The 16669-nt window shown below is 42.3% G+C and overlaps 1 protein-coding gene and 1 long non-coding RNA gene across 10 annotated transcripts in view; one reads left to right on the top strand and one right to left on the bottom strand.

Annotated features, from left to right (window-relative positions):
• Uspl1 (ubiquitin specific peptidase like 1) overlaps positions 1 to 11535 on the bottom strand; it is a 37343-nt gene extending 25808 nt beyond the window's left edge. The window contains exons 1-4 of one of the 4 annotated variants that reach the window (XM_090342214.1): positions 11275 to 11535; positions 7957 to 8122; positions 7324 to 7452; positions 3327 to 3957 (exon numbers count right to left, since the gene is read on the bottom strand). In XM_090342214.1, coding sequence (XP_090198340.1) covers positions 3327 to 3957; positions 7324 to 7452; positions 7957 to 8055 — 859 coding nt within the window. In that variant the 5' untranslated portion in view covers positions 8056 to 8122; positions 11275 to 11535. Of the gene's footprint in view, positions 1 to 3326; positions 3958 to 7323; positions 7453 to 7956; positions 8123 to 10756; positions 10836 to 10864; positions 10883 to 11274 lie in introns of those variants that run through there. The other 3 variants (XM_090342216.1, XM_090342215.1, XM_090342217.1) reach the window with 3 other exon arrangements.
• The window catches only part of LOC150057028 (uncharacterized), a 52956-nt gene continuing 46770 nt past the window's right edge, over positions 10484 to 16669 (top strand). For 2 of the 6 annotated variants that reach the window (XR_016537128.1, XR_016537124.1), the window contains exon 1: positions 11186 to 11349. This is a non-coding gene — a long non-coding RNA (uncharacterized LOC150057028). Of the gene's footprint in view, positions 11041 to 11173; positions 11350 to 11898; positions 12139 to 14011; positions 14161 to 16669 lie in introns of those variants that run through there. The other 4 variants (XR_016537125.1, XR_016537126.1, XR_016537123.1 and 1 more) reach the window with 4 other exon arrangements.

The following is a 16669-nucleotide window of genomic DNA, read 5'->3' as shown; positions in this document are numbered from 1 at the left end:
GTGGCTCACGCCTGAAATTTTAGTTACTCAGGAGATATGAAGGTCATGGTTCAGAGCCCACCTGGGCACTTAAGACCCTGAGACTCTAATTTCCAATTAATGACTACAAAACCCAAGTGGCTGTGGCTCAATGGTTAGGGCGGTAGCCTTGAGCTGAAACGCTCAGGGACAGTGCCCAGACCCAGAGTTCAAGCCCCACAACCAACAATAACAAAAATAAACAGCAGTAACCAGTTCATATTTACACAACCAATAGTCTTTATTATTTTTTTCTGGGTGAGTCATGGTACTTGAACTCTGTCTGGGCACTATCCCTGAGCTCTTCAGCTCAAGGCTACAGCCCTGACCTAGGGCCAAGCCACACTTCTTGTTTTCTAGAGGTTAACTGGAGGTAAGAGTCCCAGGTCCTTTTGTGCTTGGGCTGGCTTTGAAACTTGATCCTCAGATCTCAGGCTCCTGAGTAACTAGGATTAAAGGTGTGAGCCCCTGCGACAGCAATTTTTTTTGAGGGAGGGGTCAGTTGTGGGGCTTGAACTCTGAGCCTGGGCTCTGTCCCTGAGCATTTAAGCTCAAGGCTAGCACTCTACCACATTGAGCCACAGCACCACTTTGAGTTTTCTGGTGGGTGATTGGAGATAAGAGTCTCACGGACTTTGGTGCCCAGGCTGGCTTGAACTGTGATTGTCAAGATCTCAGCCTCCTGAGTTAGCTAGGATTATAGGCATGAGCCACTAGTACCCAGCTTGTCATTTTTTTTTTTTTAACTTATAAAGTCCACTCTTATTTGTGCTCTCACTTTGAAGGTCTACAAATACTAAATGAAAAAGAAAAACATGTCAGGATCAAAATTATAAACCTTATGAACTCTCAGTGAAAATATTAGTAAATGTCTTCCTGACCTGGGGTGGGGGGGAGCTTGGTTGGTTGTTTTTGTGCCAATCCTGAAGCTTTCACCCAGGGCTGTCCAGAGCTTTTGTGCTCAAACTAGCACTCTACCACTTTAGCCACGGCTCCATTTCCAGCTTTTCTAGTAGTGAATTGGAGATGAGATTCTTACAGGCTTTCCTGTCTAGGTGGGCTTTGAACTATGATCATTGTATCATCTCAGCCTCCTGAGTAGTTAGGATTACAGGTGTGGGCTATCAATGCCCAGGTGAAAAAAACTATTTTTAAAAGCCACAAATTATTATTAGCACTAAAAACAAAGCTAAACACTTTTCTGATAGCTTTCCAAAATAGTTTTTTTTTTTTTGGCCAGTCCTGAACTCAGAATCTGAGCATTGTCCTTGCACACTTTTTGCTCAAGGCTAGTGCTCTGCCAGCTGAGCCACAGCACCACTTCCAGCTTCCAAGCACTCTACCACTAGGCCATGCTCTTGGCCCCAAGATAGCTTTAAAAAGCAAAATCCCAAACTGCAAACTTGAGAGAAATAGGTAATACACATGTGACATAAAAATATTACAATGCTATAAAGAAAAATCAGTAAGACATGACAGTCAAGATAAACAAGAATTTCACAAGATGATCAATATACAATCTCTTTAAAAAAATCTGGGATAGGTAAATCTAAACTGAAGACCATTTGACAACAGTCAAACAGCAAAAATCCAGTATGAAAATAACCAAGGTGGGGCTGGGAATTTGGCCTAGTGGGTAGAGTGCTTGCCTAGCATGAACAAAGACCCGGGATCAATTCCTTGATACTACGTACATAGAAAAAAAAGTTAGAAGTGGTGCTGCTGCTCAAGTGGTAGAGCTCTAGCCTTGAGAAAGTCCAAGGATAGTGCTCAGACCTTGAGCTCAAGCCCAGGACTGGCAAAAAAAAAAAAAAAGAACCAAGGAAAGAGGAAAGAAGAAAAAAGAGGGGAGGGGAAGGGACCAAGGGAGAATGTACTGATCAGGACAATATCTTATACATTGCTAATGATAATACTAACTGGTACAACCACGTGGGAAAATAGTTACTATTATTTGTAAATCTGGACTCAGCCTAAAATCTGAAAACTCCATGCTTATGGTACATACAAGAGAAATTCTGTTCATATCATGGCCTGGGAACTGCTCAAGAAAGATCACAACAGCAGTATTTATAATGGCAAAAAAGTTGTCCTCCAGATCCCACATCTCTATACTCAACCAGACTGAAAACATTGGGGTTGGGGTTACGGGGAGAACAAAACAACATCACACACACACAAAAAAAACAGACTTTTCATTGACATTATTACCGAAACAATCATAGCCACTATTTATAAAATGTTTTCATTGAAATAGGCATAGTGGGTAATCTAAGAATAATTTAAAATATATAAAAGGGGATAAACAGGTGCCAGGAGTTTAGCCTAGTGGTAGAGTGCTTGCCTAGCATGCACCAAGACCTGGGTTCAATTCCTCCGTACCACATACATAGAAAAAAAAAAAAAAAGCCAGAAGTAGTGCTGAGTCTCAAGTGGTAGAGTTCTAGCCTTGAGAAAAATCCAAGGAAATTTCTGAGGCCCTGAGCTCAAGTCGGGGACTGGCAAAAAAAAAGGGGGGGGGGATAAACATACAGCTTAGTTGTAGATTTCTTGCCTACCTTCCACAAGGCCCTAGAATCTGATTCCTACCACCCAAGTAAAATAAAGTTACATACAATTTAAATATGGCTAAATTTAAAGGGAAATGGAGGGAGAGAAGGGAAGGAGAGATGAAATGCGTATAGGTTCTATGCAAATATTTTGCCATTTTATATAAAAGAGCATCTTTAGGCCGGGAGTTTGGCCTAGTGGTTAAAGTGCTTGCCTAGCATGCATGAAGACCCGGGTTCGATTCCTCGGTACCACATACATAGAAAAAAGCCGGAAGTGGTGCTGAGGCTCAAGTGGTAGAGCTCTAGCCTTGAGAAAGTCCAAGGCCAGTGTTCAGGCCCTGAGCTCAAGCCCAGGACTGGCAAAAAAATAAAAACAAACAAACAAACAAAAAAAAAAAAAAAAAAAAGAGCATCTTTGGATTTTGGTAGCTGTAGGAGACCCTGTAACCAGTGCCCCATGGATATACGAGGGAAAGACTATTATAGCTTGAAGACTGGAACTCTAAGAGGACCACTGCTACTCTGGTAGGCTAATACATATGATTGCCTTTTTCCCTTATGATTAGCTTTAGAAAGACTGCTTTTCTGTGGCAGTTGTGATGCTTGTAACTAGTGTTACCTCCATCTTCATGGGACTATGCTTAGGCTTCCAGCCTCCAGATCTCCACCCCGAATGCTGTGAGAAAAAACTGAACACTCACATCTTAAAAAAGGGAAAAAAGAAAAAGAAAGTGAGAGAAATATACTAGTACCAACCTTTATCTCCTTCTAACTGATTGATATACAGAAGCTTATTTGCTTGACTATATTTCTCAAACAACCGCCAAAATATGGATTCCTCCTTGGAGCAGAGTTCAGTCACAGTGGTCTTCAGCCATTCCAAATGCACCAAAGCTGACAGGATGCAGTCTAACCAACACAGAGCATGAGCATTTCTCCACTGCACATATGTAGTATGCCTAAATGATACAGTCCTATTCTCCGATGGCATTTCCAGGTTAGGCCTTTCATTTTGAGGGGAAATTCCCCGAGATCCAGAGATGGCAATCGTAACAGGATCTTCAGCAACCAAGATGATACTGTCAGCTCCCAAAGTCTTGCCTGGCTCCAGGGAGCATGCTGTGGTAACTGGGTTCTGTGGACTCCTACTATGCTGTATGTCTGATGGGGCTGAAGCACATACTTCTCCATCACAGTCACTATTCAAAGTCAAGTCAATGCCAGTGACAACAGAATGTCTAGTCTTTTTGGAACTTGAGAGAAGAGGCAAATCTTTACAGCTGGTTTCTAGTATCTTTCTTTTTTGAGGTTTATTTGGAGTAAGACAATCTTCTGAATCAGGATAAATTAAATTATTAAGTGACCTAGAGCCCAAAGGATAGATGCACTAGAAAGGAAAAATAAAATCATAAAAAATGCGAACATTCAAATAAATCTATTTTACTCAAGTGTCTATACTATGAAAAGCATAGTTTTCTAGAATTAATTGCATATAACAATATACTTATCCAGAGTTCAAGCCCCATAACCAACCCCAAGGGAAAAAAAGAAAAAAAGAATATAGTTATCAACTTAAATTTAGAAGAACTAAACAAATTTAGGCCCCCAAAAGAGTAGTTTTTCCTAGCTAATTTAGACAACCAAGGATGTACTCTGAGTTATTCTGGCTTAAAAAATGCAATGGGCGGGCCGGGAGTTTGGCCTAGTGGTTAAAGTGCTTGCCTAGCATGCATGAAGACCCGGGTTCGATTCCTCGGTACCACATACATAGAAAAAAAAGCCAGAAGTGGTGCTGAGGCTCAAGTGGTAGAGCTCTAGCCTTGAGACAGTCCAAGAACAGTGTTCAGGCCCTGAGCTCAAGCCCAGGACTGGCAAAAAAAAAAAAATGCAATGGGCTTGAAATATGATGTAAATCAATGTTAATAAATTCTTTTAAAAAAATGCAATGGGACTATGGGATTATGGCTTAGTTGTAGAATGCTTGCCTAGCATGCATGAAGCCCTGGGATCGATTCCTTAGTATCACACAAACAGAAAAAGCCAGGGATAGCTCTGTGGCTCAAGTGATAAGAGTGCTAGCCTTGAACAAAAAAAAAAGCTCAGGAACAGTGCCCAGTCCCTGAGTTCAAGACCCATGACTGGCAAAAAAAAAAAAAAAAAAAAAAACCATATTCCTAGCCCCATTGCATTTTTTAAGCCAGTAGGTTCTGGGATGATTCATTTCACAGCAATAAGTAAAATTTACTAAATCATCTTTCTGTGCACATAAAACACTATTCTGAAAATGCTAAATTATTTAGCATGGGAGAGAATAATCAAAGGGGTTACACTGATCAGAATGTATCGTATTCATAACCTGACTTACAAAACTGAAATCCCTTTGTATAACTACTTAAAAATAAGTCAAGACATTCTTTAGTATATACAGGTTCTGTAATCTATTATTATCTTCTAAATATACAGTGAACATCAACTTTATGCTCTGAGATTTCCTAAATACTACTCTATGCCAAGAAACTAAGAAAATCTGTAACAAGTCAGGCAAAGTGGTACATGCCTGTAATCCTAACACTTTGGAGGCTGAGGTAGGAGGATAACAAGTTTGAGGACAGCCTAAGCTCCACTGAATTCCAAGCTATCCTGAGATCCTGTCTCCATTATATGTGTGCACGCGCGCGTGTGAGTGTGTGTGTGTGTGTGTGTAATCTGCTGCAATCATTCAGTCATAAAGAAAAGAAAACTGCAGGCAAGCAGCAAGCACAAGGCCCCAAGGTCAAACCTGTATACCTACATACTGAAAAGGTATATATCTAAAAAAACTGAAAGCAGGATCTCAAATAGATATCTGCACACTAATGTTCACTGTAGCATTACTCACAATAGCTAAAGGCTCAAATTTGACTTTCAATGAAGCACTCCCCTCACCACTGCACTTAAAACTCCACTCTCTATTTTTTTTATCATTCTGCGCAACACTGTTCTTTCTTTGTGGGAAGCCAGGATTTCACTCTGATGCCCAGGCTGGCCTTGAACTGGTGATCGTCCTGTCTGAGCCTCCCACATAACTGGGATTATAGGGCCATGCCACTGAGTCACATGCCACAGCCCTGTCATCACTTGACAAAACACACAAATATGTTTCACCTATTTGTTGTCTTGACTGTCCCACTCTAAACATAACCTCTTTTTTTTGTTTTATTCATGATCTAATTTTGGCACTGTATTAGAAAAGTGTCAACCTGGTGACATTCACATTTAATTGAATACATGCATAAAGAAATTTGTAAATATGTCTAGAATTGACTTCCATCCAAATAAACCCAGCAAAAGCATCTATTCTAACCATACAAACTTAATTTAGCATTTTTCCATACTGGATCAATCATCACACCTCAAGTAACAGAACTTTACAATTCTAGCCCAACTCCACTGACTGAGTGCTTGGAGGTAAGACTCAGAAATATTTTAATGACTCTCCAACTGACTCTCATAAACTACTAATTTATCTGGAATAGTCAGATCTAAAATTAGACCACTACAAACAAACAAACAGCTCTAGCTTTATGAAAATGTTTTCTGCTCCTGAGATGCAATTGTGGCTCAGGTGGCTGAGTACCTGTCTAGCAAGCACCAAGTCCTGTATTTAAGCCCGAATACCATATACACACAAAAAAGGAAAAAGAATCTACGGCCATACCACCCTAAACACGCCCGATCTTGTCTGATCTTAGAAGCTAAGCAGGGTCGGGCCTGGTTAGTACTTGGATGGGAGACAAGGAAAAAGAAAAAAAAAAGGGGGGGGGGGCCTTTCTGTTCCTAAACTTTAAAATTTTTCTTTTTACTTTAAAAATCATGCAATGCTCTGAGAATTGACTATAGATGACACTTTTGGAAAATGTCAAGTACAATAAAATATAGTACATTACATAAAATATGAGTTATAGCAGGAAATATTTAGAGCCTTTTAAAAATGTTAGGGTTAGGGGGAAGAGTCATTTTAGGTTTTCTTTGTTTTTTTGAAGACAAGGTCTCTTATGTAACCCAGGCCTTCTGCCTTAGCCTCTTTAACTGCTGAGATTACAGATATATGCCACCATTCTTGGCTTTAAAGCTTATATTTTTTGGTTTAAAAAAAGTCATACTATTTAAGAGCATACATGTTTTTTATGGACTAATCAATTTATTTTCTTTCTTTCGTCCTTCCTTTCTTTTTTTGTGGGTCATGGGGCTTGAACAGAGCCTGGGTGCTGTCCCTGAGCTCTTCAGCTCAAGGCTACCACCCTACCCTTGAGCCAAACCCCACTGCCCATTTTCTAGAGGTTAACTGGAGATAAAAGTCTCAGGTCCTTTAGTACCCAGGCTTTGAACTTTGATCCTCAGACCTCTGCCTCCTGAATAGCTAGGATTACAGGTGTGAGCCAAAGAGCCTGGCTCGAACTAATCAATTTCTAAAGTATTTTTCAAGGAAAATTGTAGATTAATAATGTTTTCTAAAGTTGACAAACAGAAGCAAAAGTAACTATGATATGCTAGAGTAGCTAACGATGACCCCATGAGATTAACTACAAATCATATATAACAATTCAAAAATTCAAATGGAAAAAAAAAATATTTAAAATTTTATACTACACAAATTTAGAAATACAAACTCCTACAAACTTAAAAGCTATGTTCCATAATACAAAATGAGTAAAACGTGACAGTGAGAAGTTAAAGGCTAAAACCCATATACTGTTTAAGATTAATACTTTACCTGTAACTCTTCACACAAAAAGATAGACTCTTGAAAACTAATTCGGTAAGTCTTTAAAGTTTTTAATTTTCCCTTCTCTCTACAAGCAGGGCAATACTCAACTGAAGTAACTTTAGCTGGATCATAAGTCTAAAAGGGAAATAAAGCAAATCAAAAATACAGACACTACTAAATTATATCAAAGTACAAAAAGTTAAATAGAAATTGTAACCAGAAAAAAAATAACAATTGTCAACTACAGTGTCCTGGCAAGATCAAACACAGCAAATAAAACAAATACACATAAAATTTTAAACATTGTTATTAGTTGAAAAAGTATATTACACTTTTAAATGCTAAATTCTAAGGGCATAGCACCAATTTTATTTGAAGAAAAAATTATATAAACTGCCAGGAAAATGTCTCATTTCTAATAAATAGTGAACCTTAAGATCTATGTTTTATTTCTCCTTTCATACATCAATAACATGAGAGGTAAAAACATTAAAACAATCTTTCGCCATTGCTGTAAGATTTCCGTGGAAGACATTGTTTTAGAAGTTAATCAGTAAAATTAAAATTGAATTTAATTTTCAAAAATAGAAGGGGGGAAAAAAACAGCTTTGCACTGGGACAAAAAATAAATTCACTAACTTTTCCCAAGTACCCCACCATGGGGAATGAAGATCTCCCTATTTCAGTCCCCGGTCCCATCATTGGCAAACCATTTTCAATCTTCAGTGAATCCATCATTCCGAGTCATTGGCTAATTTATGTCACTTGAAACATGTCAATATCACTAAGGATATGTCAATGAACCCTGGAAAAAAAAAGTCAATAAACAGTTAAATAACTAAAAAAGAGCTTTGCTATTTTATGAGACATATACTAGGTCTATTTTGAGAGCCATATACCCTAGAATAAACATATCCTAAAATTGTATTTTTTTATTTATTTTTATTTTTTTTTGCCAGTCCTGGGGCTTCAACTCAGGACCTAAGCACTTGGGCTTTTCCCTCAAGGATAGCACTCTACCACTTGAGCCACAGCATCACTTCCAGTTTTTCTATGTATGTGGTACTGAGAAATCGAACCCAGATTTTCGTGCATGCTAGGCAAGCACTCTACCACCAGGCCTAACACCTGCCCCCCTAAAATTGTTTGAAAACTAACTACATTTGTCGAGGCCAGAGAATGGCAATTAAGATAAATTTTCACAGCAGACAGAAAGCAAATGAAACCAAATGTTAGAGGCATCTGCTTATTAAATCAACTATTTCACTAAAATTTGAAAACCTATGTTTTAAGACTGTATGAACGATTTTGAAATAGAACTGTAGCAGTAACTGTGTCAAACCTGCCCTCCATCCACTGTGCTATTACTTGACAGAAATAGAGAACAAAAGAACCACAGATTTCATACATTCCTACTGTTCTCACTACCAATCTCTCCTCACAAGACTGCTACTTTTTAAGTTTCCAACTAAATATTAACATATTTGTAAATGATCTGCACCACAACAAATACTCCCATAGCACAAAGTACATATGACAATTTTGCTTGGGGTATAGTACCATGGACTCTACATTCAGTATAGTATACAAAACATAGCTCAAGGGCCAGGAGTTTGGCCTAGTGGTTAAAATGCTTGCCTAGCATGCACGAAGACCTGGGTTCGATTCCTTGGTACCACATACTACAAAAAAGCTGGAAGTGGTGCTGAGGCTCAAGTGGTAGAGCTCTAGCCTTGAGAAAGTCCAAGGACAGTGCTCAAGCCCTGAGCTCAAGCCCAAAACTGGCCAAAAAAAAAGAAAAAAACATAGCTCAATAGAAGGAAAAAGGGGAAAAACTGTTAAGTGACATTTAAATGTGGATTTCAAGTATGGCAAAATTAGATACAGAAATCCTTTAAATAAATTACACCGAGTAAAGACATGTAAAGTAATTTCAACTTAAATCTTTCTGAAACCTAAGAAACCATTATCCTGGCTCATGAATTCACTTTAAAAATGACTTAGGCTTTTCTGTTACACCTGTACAAACTTCACACATCTTTCAGGCCAAGATTCAAAAAAAAGTCATTAAAGATGAGTCTCAATATTCTATTCCTAAAGGAAATAATCATAGAATAGGGTTTCTTATCTGTAGCACCTCATGTCTTACATCAATTATGTGTTGTGGCTAGGGCTGTGGTGCCAATGGTTTAGCAGCATTCCGGACTTCTACACACTAGACTGGACAGTCTAAAACATTTCCAAACATTGCCAAAGGTCCCAAGAAAGGCAAAATTATGCACTGAGAATGACTACCTAGGGGTTATTACAAGTTGGCTGCTCTATGGCTTACAGACAATGCCAACGTTTTATCTTTGACTGCTTCTACTTATACGCACTGAAAAGAATTTTAAGGGGCCGGGAATTTGGCTTAGTGGTACAGTGCTTGCCCAGCATGCACAAAGACCAGGGTTCAATTCCTTAATACCACATACATAGAAAAAGCTGGAAATGGTGATATGGCTCAAGTGATAAGAGTGCTGGTCTTGAGGAAAGCCCAAGGACAGTGCTCAGGCTCTGAGTTCAAGCCCCAGGGCTGGCCAAAAAAAAACGAATTTCAAGACACCAGGTACTACTTGGTGCTAATTTTATACTTTTCTTTTTTTTTTTTTTTTTTGCCAGTCCTGGACTTGAGCTCAGGGCCTGAACACTGGCCTTGGACTTTCTCAAGGTTAGAGCTCTACCACTTGAGCTTCAGCACCACTTCCGGCTTTTTTCTATGTATGTGGTACCGAGGAATCGAACCCGGGTCTTCATGCATGCTAGGCAAGCACTTTAACCACTAGGCCAAACTCCCGGCCCTAATTTTATACTTTTCATATAAAGCTTATACGTACTTATATAAACTTTGCATACTGTTATACCATGTAGAATACATTCCAGTGCATATAACCTCAAAAAGAAATGTGTGAGGCTGTATACTCGCAAGACATTGGTTCAGGTGAAAATTCCATCACCCTGGTAAGATCTAAGAAATCGTTTTTACCGGTTCTCTTAATCACAGAATAGAGGCGTTTCCAGGTCTGCTCTAATTCCATTACCCAATATTCCAAAGGGAGAAGTCATAATACCGAGTATTCAGAACTCCATAAAAGATTAAAAAAAAAAAAGAGGTGTAATGTCCATGTCCTCTTTCAAAATGTCTTCTACACCAACCTTAATTTTCCCTAAAGGAAATGACTTGCTCCTCTCACCTAAATTTTGGGATCTCCAGCCATCCAAGTAAGACTCTGAAAAGTCTGAGCCATTCTCTACTGTCCTTCCCCGCTGCAGGCGGTAGAAGTGACCAAACTTGGGGGTGGTTCTCTGGCAACGTTCCCCCTCCCTCTTGCCATGCCCTGAGACAGTCAAACTGATGCCCCTGTTAAACTCGTCTGAGCCTGTCACTGTCCTCACACACCCGCTGCCCAGAGCTTCTGCGAGCCACCGACACTCCAGGAGCCCGGATGACAACACGAAACGGTACCAGACGCAAAGCGCGTACGATACGGTTAGCCCCGTGACTCACACCGGGCGTGCGGCGGCTGAGGAAAACTTCATTCAATCCCACGTGCAGGACGGAAACCCGGAGGGACCGGGGCTGACCAGACCTGGCCCCTCGCAGACGGAGCGGGGTCAATCCCGGGCAAGTGTGGGGGCGGGCGAGCAGCCCTCGAAGCCGGAGAGCAACGAGCCGGGACCGCGGTGAGGCTCGGAGCCCGCCCCGGGCCGCCCGCGGGGGTCGGGCCGCCCGCCACCCCGGGCCCCTCTGCTTTCTCCTCAGCGTCCAGCCCTCGGCCGCGCACACAGGCCGCGCGCGCCGCCCAGCCCCACACCTCGCCACCCACCCTCCCCTCGGCGCGTGCAGACCGAACCACCCGCGCCTTGCCACCCTAGCGGTTCCCCATCTCCGAAGAGCTCCAGCTGCGTGCTCCTTACCTGCTCCGGACACTCCCCTTCATGTCGGGAGGGTTGGGTCTCGGGTTCCACCTTGAGCTCCGACACTACGCCACGGTAACGTTCAACCCACGTTCCCTCTCCGCCGCCGCCGCCGCCGCCGCCGCCCCCAACGTCGCGCCTCCGCTAGAACGGTGGCTTCCGGTTTGAGTTCGCGGCTAAAGCTTTCCCCTTCCGGCTGTTCACCAGGGAGTTTAAAAAGACGGGGGGGGCGTGGCGGGGAAGACGAGGGCGGGCACACTTCCGGCGGACTCCGCAGAGGCGGGGCTGTGCGCCATCCAGCTGCCGCCGCCGCCGCCAATCCCGGCTGCGGCGACCGGTAGGGGCGGGGCCGGGTCACTCGCTGAAGCCCGCTGAGTGTGAGTGGCTGCATCTGGGTTCTGGAAGCTGCTGGAAAGCCCTCGAGTGGAGAGCGTGGGGGTGGGGGTGGGAGAGGCCGGCGGAGGTGACGCCAGCGGACAAGGGGCGGGGCGTGATTAAAACTAGTGCGCGGCCCCGGGCGGAGGGATTAACGCGGCTCGGCTCCCGGCGGTTGTCCCGGGGTCGCCGTCCTCGGCGGCGCCAGCAGGGGTTAGGGAGTGCGGGGTGAGGGGCGGTGGGGAGCCGGGGATCTCAAGGAGTCGCGGGGGTGGGCCGCAGCGGGGAAGGAGCGCCATCCGGGTACAACCCCGCCCCAGTCGGCTCCCGGGGCTTGGGAGCGCGGCCCGCCGCCACCGCGCGCTCGCCCAGGGTCACCGCGCGGCCGCTCCCCTCCCTTTCCCCAGACCCCCCAGCTTCGAGACTCGGGGGCTTCTCCGCCGGGACTCGGGGGGCGGGGGGCTTCTCTCCCTCCCGGATCTTCTCACGGTAAGGGGGAGCCGCGGGATCCCAGGGACTTGGCGGCCGAGAAGAAGCGGGCTTGTCCCCGAGTGGAAGACCGCTGTCCGAGGGTGGCCCAGGCGACCTTTCCGGAGGGTCCGTGGTTGCTGGGACCAAGGATCTGCGATGTGTGGTTCCTCGTCATTCCTTCACGGAGGAATCGTAACGATTGGACTACAAACCTTAAAAACTGGTCTCGAAAGTCAATACTCAAAAGTGATGGCATCCCGATGCTCATTTGATATGGGGTGGTATTGGAGGAACAAGCACCGCGTGCGAAGAAATGCCTCAATAAAAAGAATTTTTGTTCGTTGGAGGTGTCACACACACACACACACAGTGCTTTCTCACTTTTTTTGTAGGTGTATCTAGTGGTTTACTCACTTGAAAGATTTAGGGTTTTTTGTTTCTGTTTTAGTGATGACAGTTTTTAGAAAGTAGTGTTCCTCCCAAGTTAGTAGCCAAAACTAGTAGGATTGTTTTCTTGGCATGCTATTTCCGTGTTGACAACGGAATAGAATTTTTTTGTGATAACCTTGCTGAATGTTAACTCAGTAAGTGAATGAAACAATTGGTTCAGTAAACATTTATGGGGGGGGCAGTTTTGGGGCTTGAACTCAGGGCCTGAGCACTGTCCTTGGGTTTTCTCCAGGCTAGAGCTCTACCACTTGAGCCACAGCACCACGTCCGGCTTTTTCTAGGAATGTGATACCGAGGAATTGAACCCTGGTCTTTGTGCATACTAGGTAGGCACTCTATCACCAGGCCAGTAGCTAACTTCCGACCCAGTAGCTAAACTTTTAAGACTGCAAAGCTACACCAAACTGGATTACATTTAAAAAAAAAATGTCTTCTGCAAAGTTGACTTGTCTTTCAGCACAAAATTTATTTGTCCTCTGCAAAATGATTTGCAGTCATTCAGACCATTTATTTTTTTTTCCCCCTGTCCTGGGGCTTGAATTCATCTTGAGTGCTGTACCCTAGCTTTCACACTGAAGATTAGTGTTTTACCACCTAGAGCCACAGATCCATTTCCGGTTTTCTGGGGGTTAAAGTCTTAGACTTTACTGCTCTGGCTGTCTTAGAACCGCAATAGTCAGATCTCAGCCTTCTGAATAGCTAGGATTGCAGGCATATGGGCTACCAGCACCCAATTAATTTTTAATATATTTTATTGTAATTAATAGAAGGGTTACATTATATTAGCCAGATAGAAGGTGCATTACTTCACAAACATTGCTACCACTTTCTCATGTTTTTGTCCCCATTTCCCCCCCAATTAATTTTTTAACTTAAAAAAAATTAGCAACAAGTAGGACTTCAGTTGTAGAGAAAAACAAGGATTTTTTTTTAATACAGTATTTGATTGCAGAGATTTAACCCTTAAGAAAAATAGGAAAAAATGTTGTCAGTAACAGATTTCACAGAAAAGTCATGTTATTAATGCCACTTTTTAATCAGTAACTATATCTGAGAAAAGAATAGGAAAAGTCTTTTTAAAAAATTCTGATATAGCCTAGAAGCTGATTAGAAAACACCCTTTTTAGCTGGGCACCAGTGGCTCATGCATGTAGTACTAGCTACTCAGGAGGCTGAGATCTGAGGATTAAGTTTCAAAGACATCCCTGGCACCAAAAGTCCATGAGACTCATCTCCAGTTAACCACCAGAAAACTGCAAGTGGCACTGTGGTTCAAGGGTTAGAGAAGTAGCTTTGAGCTGAAGAGCTCAGGGACAGTGCCCAGGCCCAGAGTTCAAAATCCCACAACCAACAAAAGAAAAGAAAATATTTCTGTTTAGGCCCCACATTTATAAGATTGAATACATTTTTTTTATTTTTCTTTTCTTTTTTGCCCTTACAGGATTTGGTTTAAAATCCCTGTCTGGCACTTACTGGGCTGGGGCTTTACCACTTAAGCTATACTTTCAACTCTGTGTTTTATTGGTTAGAGAATTCTCTGCCCCAACTGGCGTTGAAGCATGAGCTTCTGAATCAGCCTTCTGATTTCAGGTATGAGCCAACCTGTGCCTTTTTGGAATTCTGTGTACACTAGCTCCAAAGAGAGTGCATTACCTTGTAGTGAATGCTTGGAGCTCATTGGCTTCATCCCTTTGTCAACATTATGGGAGAGTAATTATATTTACCTATTTCATCTGAAAAACTCAAATTTAGTGAAATGAAGCTTTTATTAATAACTAATGAAAAACTACAAGAGGAGAACAATGCCATATGATTAGGGTTTCTTATACTCTTAGGTTGAATTTCTAAACCCCAGACCAAGGCTTTAAGCCACCAGCCTGGGGAGCTAAATACTGTAAATACTGCCTCTGTGATTGCTTGTTCTGATCTCATCAAGAGGAATTGGAGGTGTAGCTCAAAAAAGCCATGTGAGAGGGCCAGGAACTTGGCCTAGTGGTTAAAGTGCTTGCCTAGCAAGCACGAATACCTGGGTTCGATTCCTTGGTACCACATATATAGAAAAAGCTGGAAGTGGTGCTGAGGCTCAAGTGGTAGAGCTCTAGCCTTGAGAAAGTCCAAGGATAGTGCTCAGGCCCTGAGCTCAAGCCCAGGACTGGCAAAAAAAAAAAAAAAAAAAGGCAAGTGAGAATGTGGGGCCTTGAGTTCAAACCTCAGTGCCAGCATACACATGAGTTGAAGTAATCAACTTTAACATTCTGGCACTCTTTAAGTATAGATGACTCCTTATCTAAATCTAGCCTTCAGAATGCTTGGAAAATTAAAAGCTTTTTTTTTTTTTTTTTTTTTTTTTTGGCCAGTCTTGGGCTTGGGCTCAGGGCCTGAGCGCTGTCCTTGGACTTTCTCAAGGCTAGATAGAGCTCTACCACTTGAGCCTCAGCACCACTTCCAGCTTTTTTCTATGTATGTGGTACCGAGGAATCGAACCTGGGTCTTCATGGATGCTAGGCAAGCACTCTACCACTAGGCCAAACTCCCGGCCCCTTAAAAGCTTTTTAAATATAGACAATTCCTTTGGTAGTAAAGTAGGACCTAAACTAAGGATAAGCTGTTTACATAGTGTTCATCCTATATGTTCTACTGAGACTATTAAGAGATTTCATTACCCACCAGGTTCTGCTCTTGGCTACTGGTATGTGTAGTGTTAGATAATGGTTTATGTACCTTGTAATTTGTGTGTGTGTGTGCGCGTGCCTCAGTACCACATAAACATAAGCCAGAAGTGGTGCTGTGACTCAAGTGGTAGACTCCTAGCCTCAAGCAAAAGAAGCTCAGAGACACTGCCCAGACCCTGAGTTCAAGCCCTAGGACTGGCAAAAAAAAAGAAAAGAATAAAAGGTAAATTACATCACTTAATGTCTGTTGCTTTGAGCCCTAGAAGAAGAAGTGAAGTGTGTGTGGAAGGATCGTGTACAGGACAGACATGAATCTTTAGCCATTTAAGATCATGCAGCAAGCAAGATTTAGTGAGAGGCTTGTGAGAACTAGGGCCAATTGAATGACAAGTGTGCTTCAAAGCTTATACTTACACGGGACATGTGCTCTCTGGGTGCTTTTTTTTTTTTTTTTTTTTTTTGCTAGTCCTGGGCTTGAGCTCAGGGCCTGAGCACTGTCCTTGGGCTTTCTCAAGGCTAGAGCTCTACCACTTGAGCCACAGCACCATTTCTGGCTTTTTTCTATGTCTGTGGTACTGAGAAATCGAACCTAAGTCTTCGTGCATGCTAGGCACTCTACCACTAGGCCAAACTCCCAACCCTTGTCTGGGTGCTATTTAAGTTTGCTTTTCTTTTAATAATTTGCCAAGTATATAGAGTTAAATTTGTCTATGATACACCTTCTGGGTATTTTCACTTTAGGAATACTGAAACCTGAAAGGAATAAAATATTTTACCTACATTTTCTTTTACCTACATTTTCAGAGCAAAGTGACAGCTTGGGAATAAGGACTGTATCTTCCAATTTCCAATATTATATATCACCCACCCTCATAATTAAGCAAGTAGCTCCAGCAGTAGATCTGAGAATGCTAATTGGTGATGTACTTTATGTATCAGTTCTCCCTAGACCAACCTAGAGTTCAGCAAAGTAGCAGTGCAGTTTTCCAGTGACAAAATAACATTCTATAAGAATTCAAAGCAATCGCATAACATGCTGATTAGCAATCAGAAGGTCTCCAAATCAAAAAATTAAGCTCATGTAGAAAAACATTCTTTCCTAATTGAGACATAGTAGTCACTTAAAAGATAAATTTATCAGTCCTATTGGAAAGAACTTAGGTGGTAATGAAGGTGTGGAATATGAGGAAAGGCTAGTGGGCCCCACAGAGAAGGTGGTACAAAACATTTAAGGGTCAAACTTTTTCCAGCCTTCCCTAACACTTTCCTATTGTTTCCATGATCATACCCTTTTGTTTTAAATGGAAATTTGGGGGGTGAGGAGATTACTGGAATTTGAACTTAAGACCTTACACTTGTGTGGTTTGCTCACTAGGCTTAATTGTTAGGCTGGTGTTCTACCACTTGAGCCACCTCTATAGCTCTTT

The sequence above is a fragment of the Megascapheus bottae genome, chromosome 11 (assembly GCF_031878675.1).
Source record: "Megascapheus bottae isolate mThoBot1 chromosome 11, mThoBot2.hap1, whole genome shotgun sequence".
NCBI classification, from domain to species: domain Eukaryota; kingdom Metazoa; phylum Chordata; class Mammalia; order Rodentia; family Geomyidae; genus Megascapheus; species Megascapheus bottae.
Note: the sequence above shows the minus strand (reverse complement) of the source record. Positions and strands in the feature narration are given on the sequence as shown.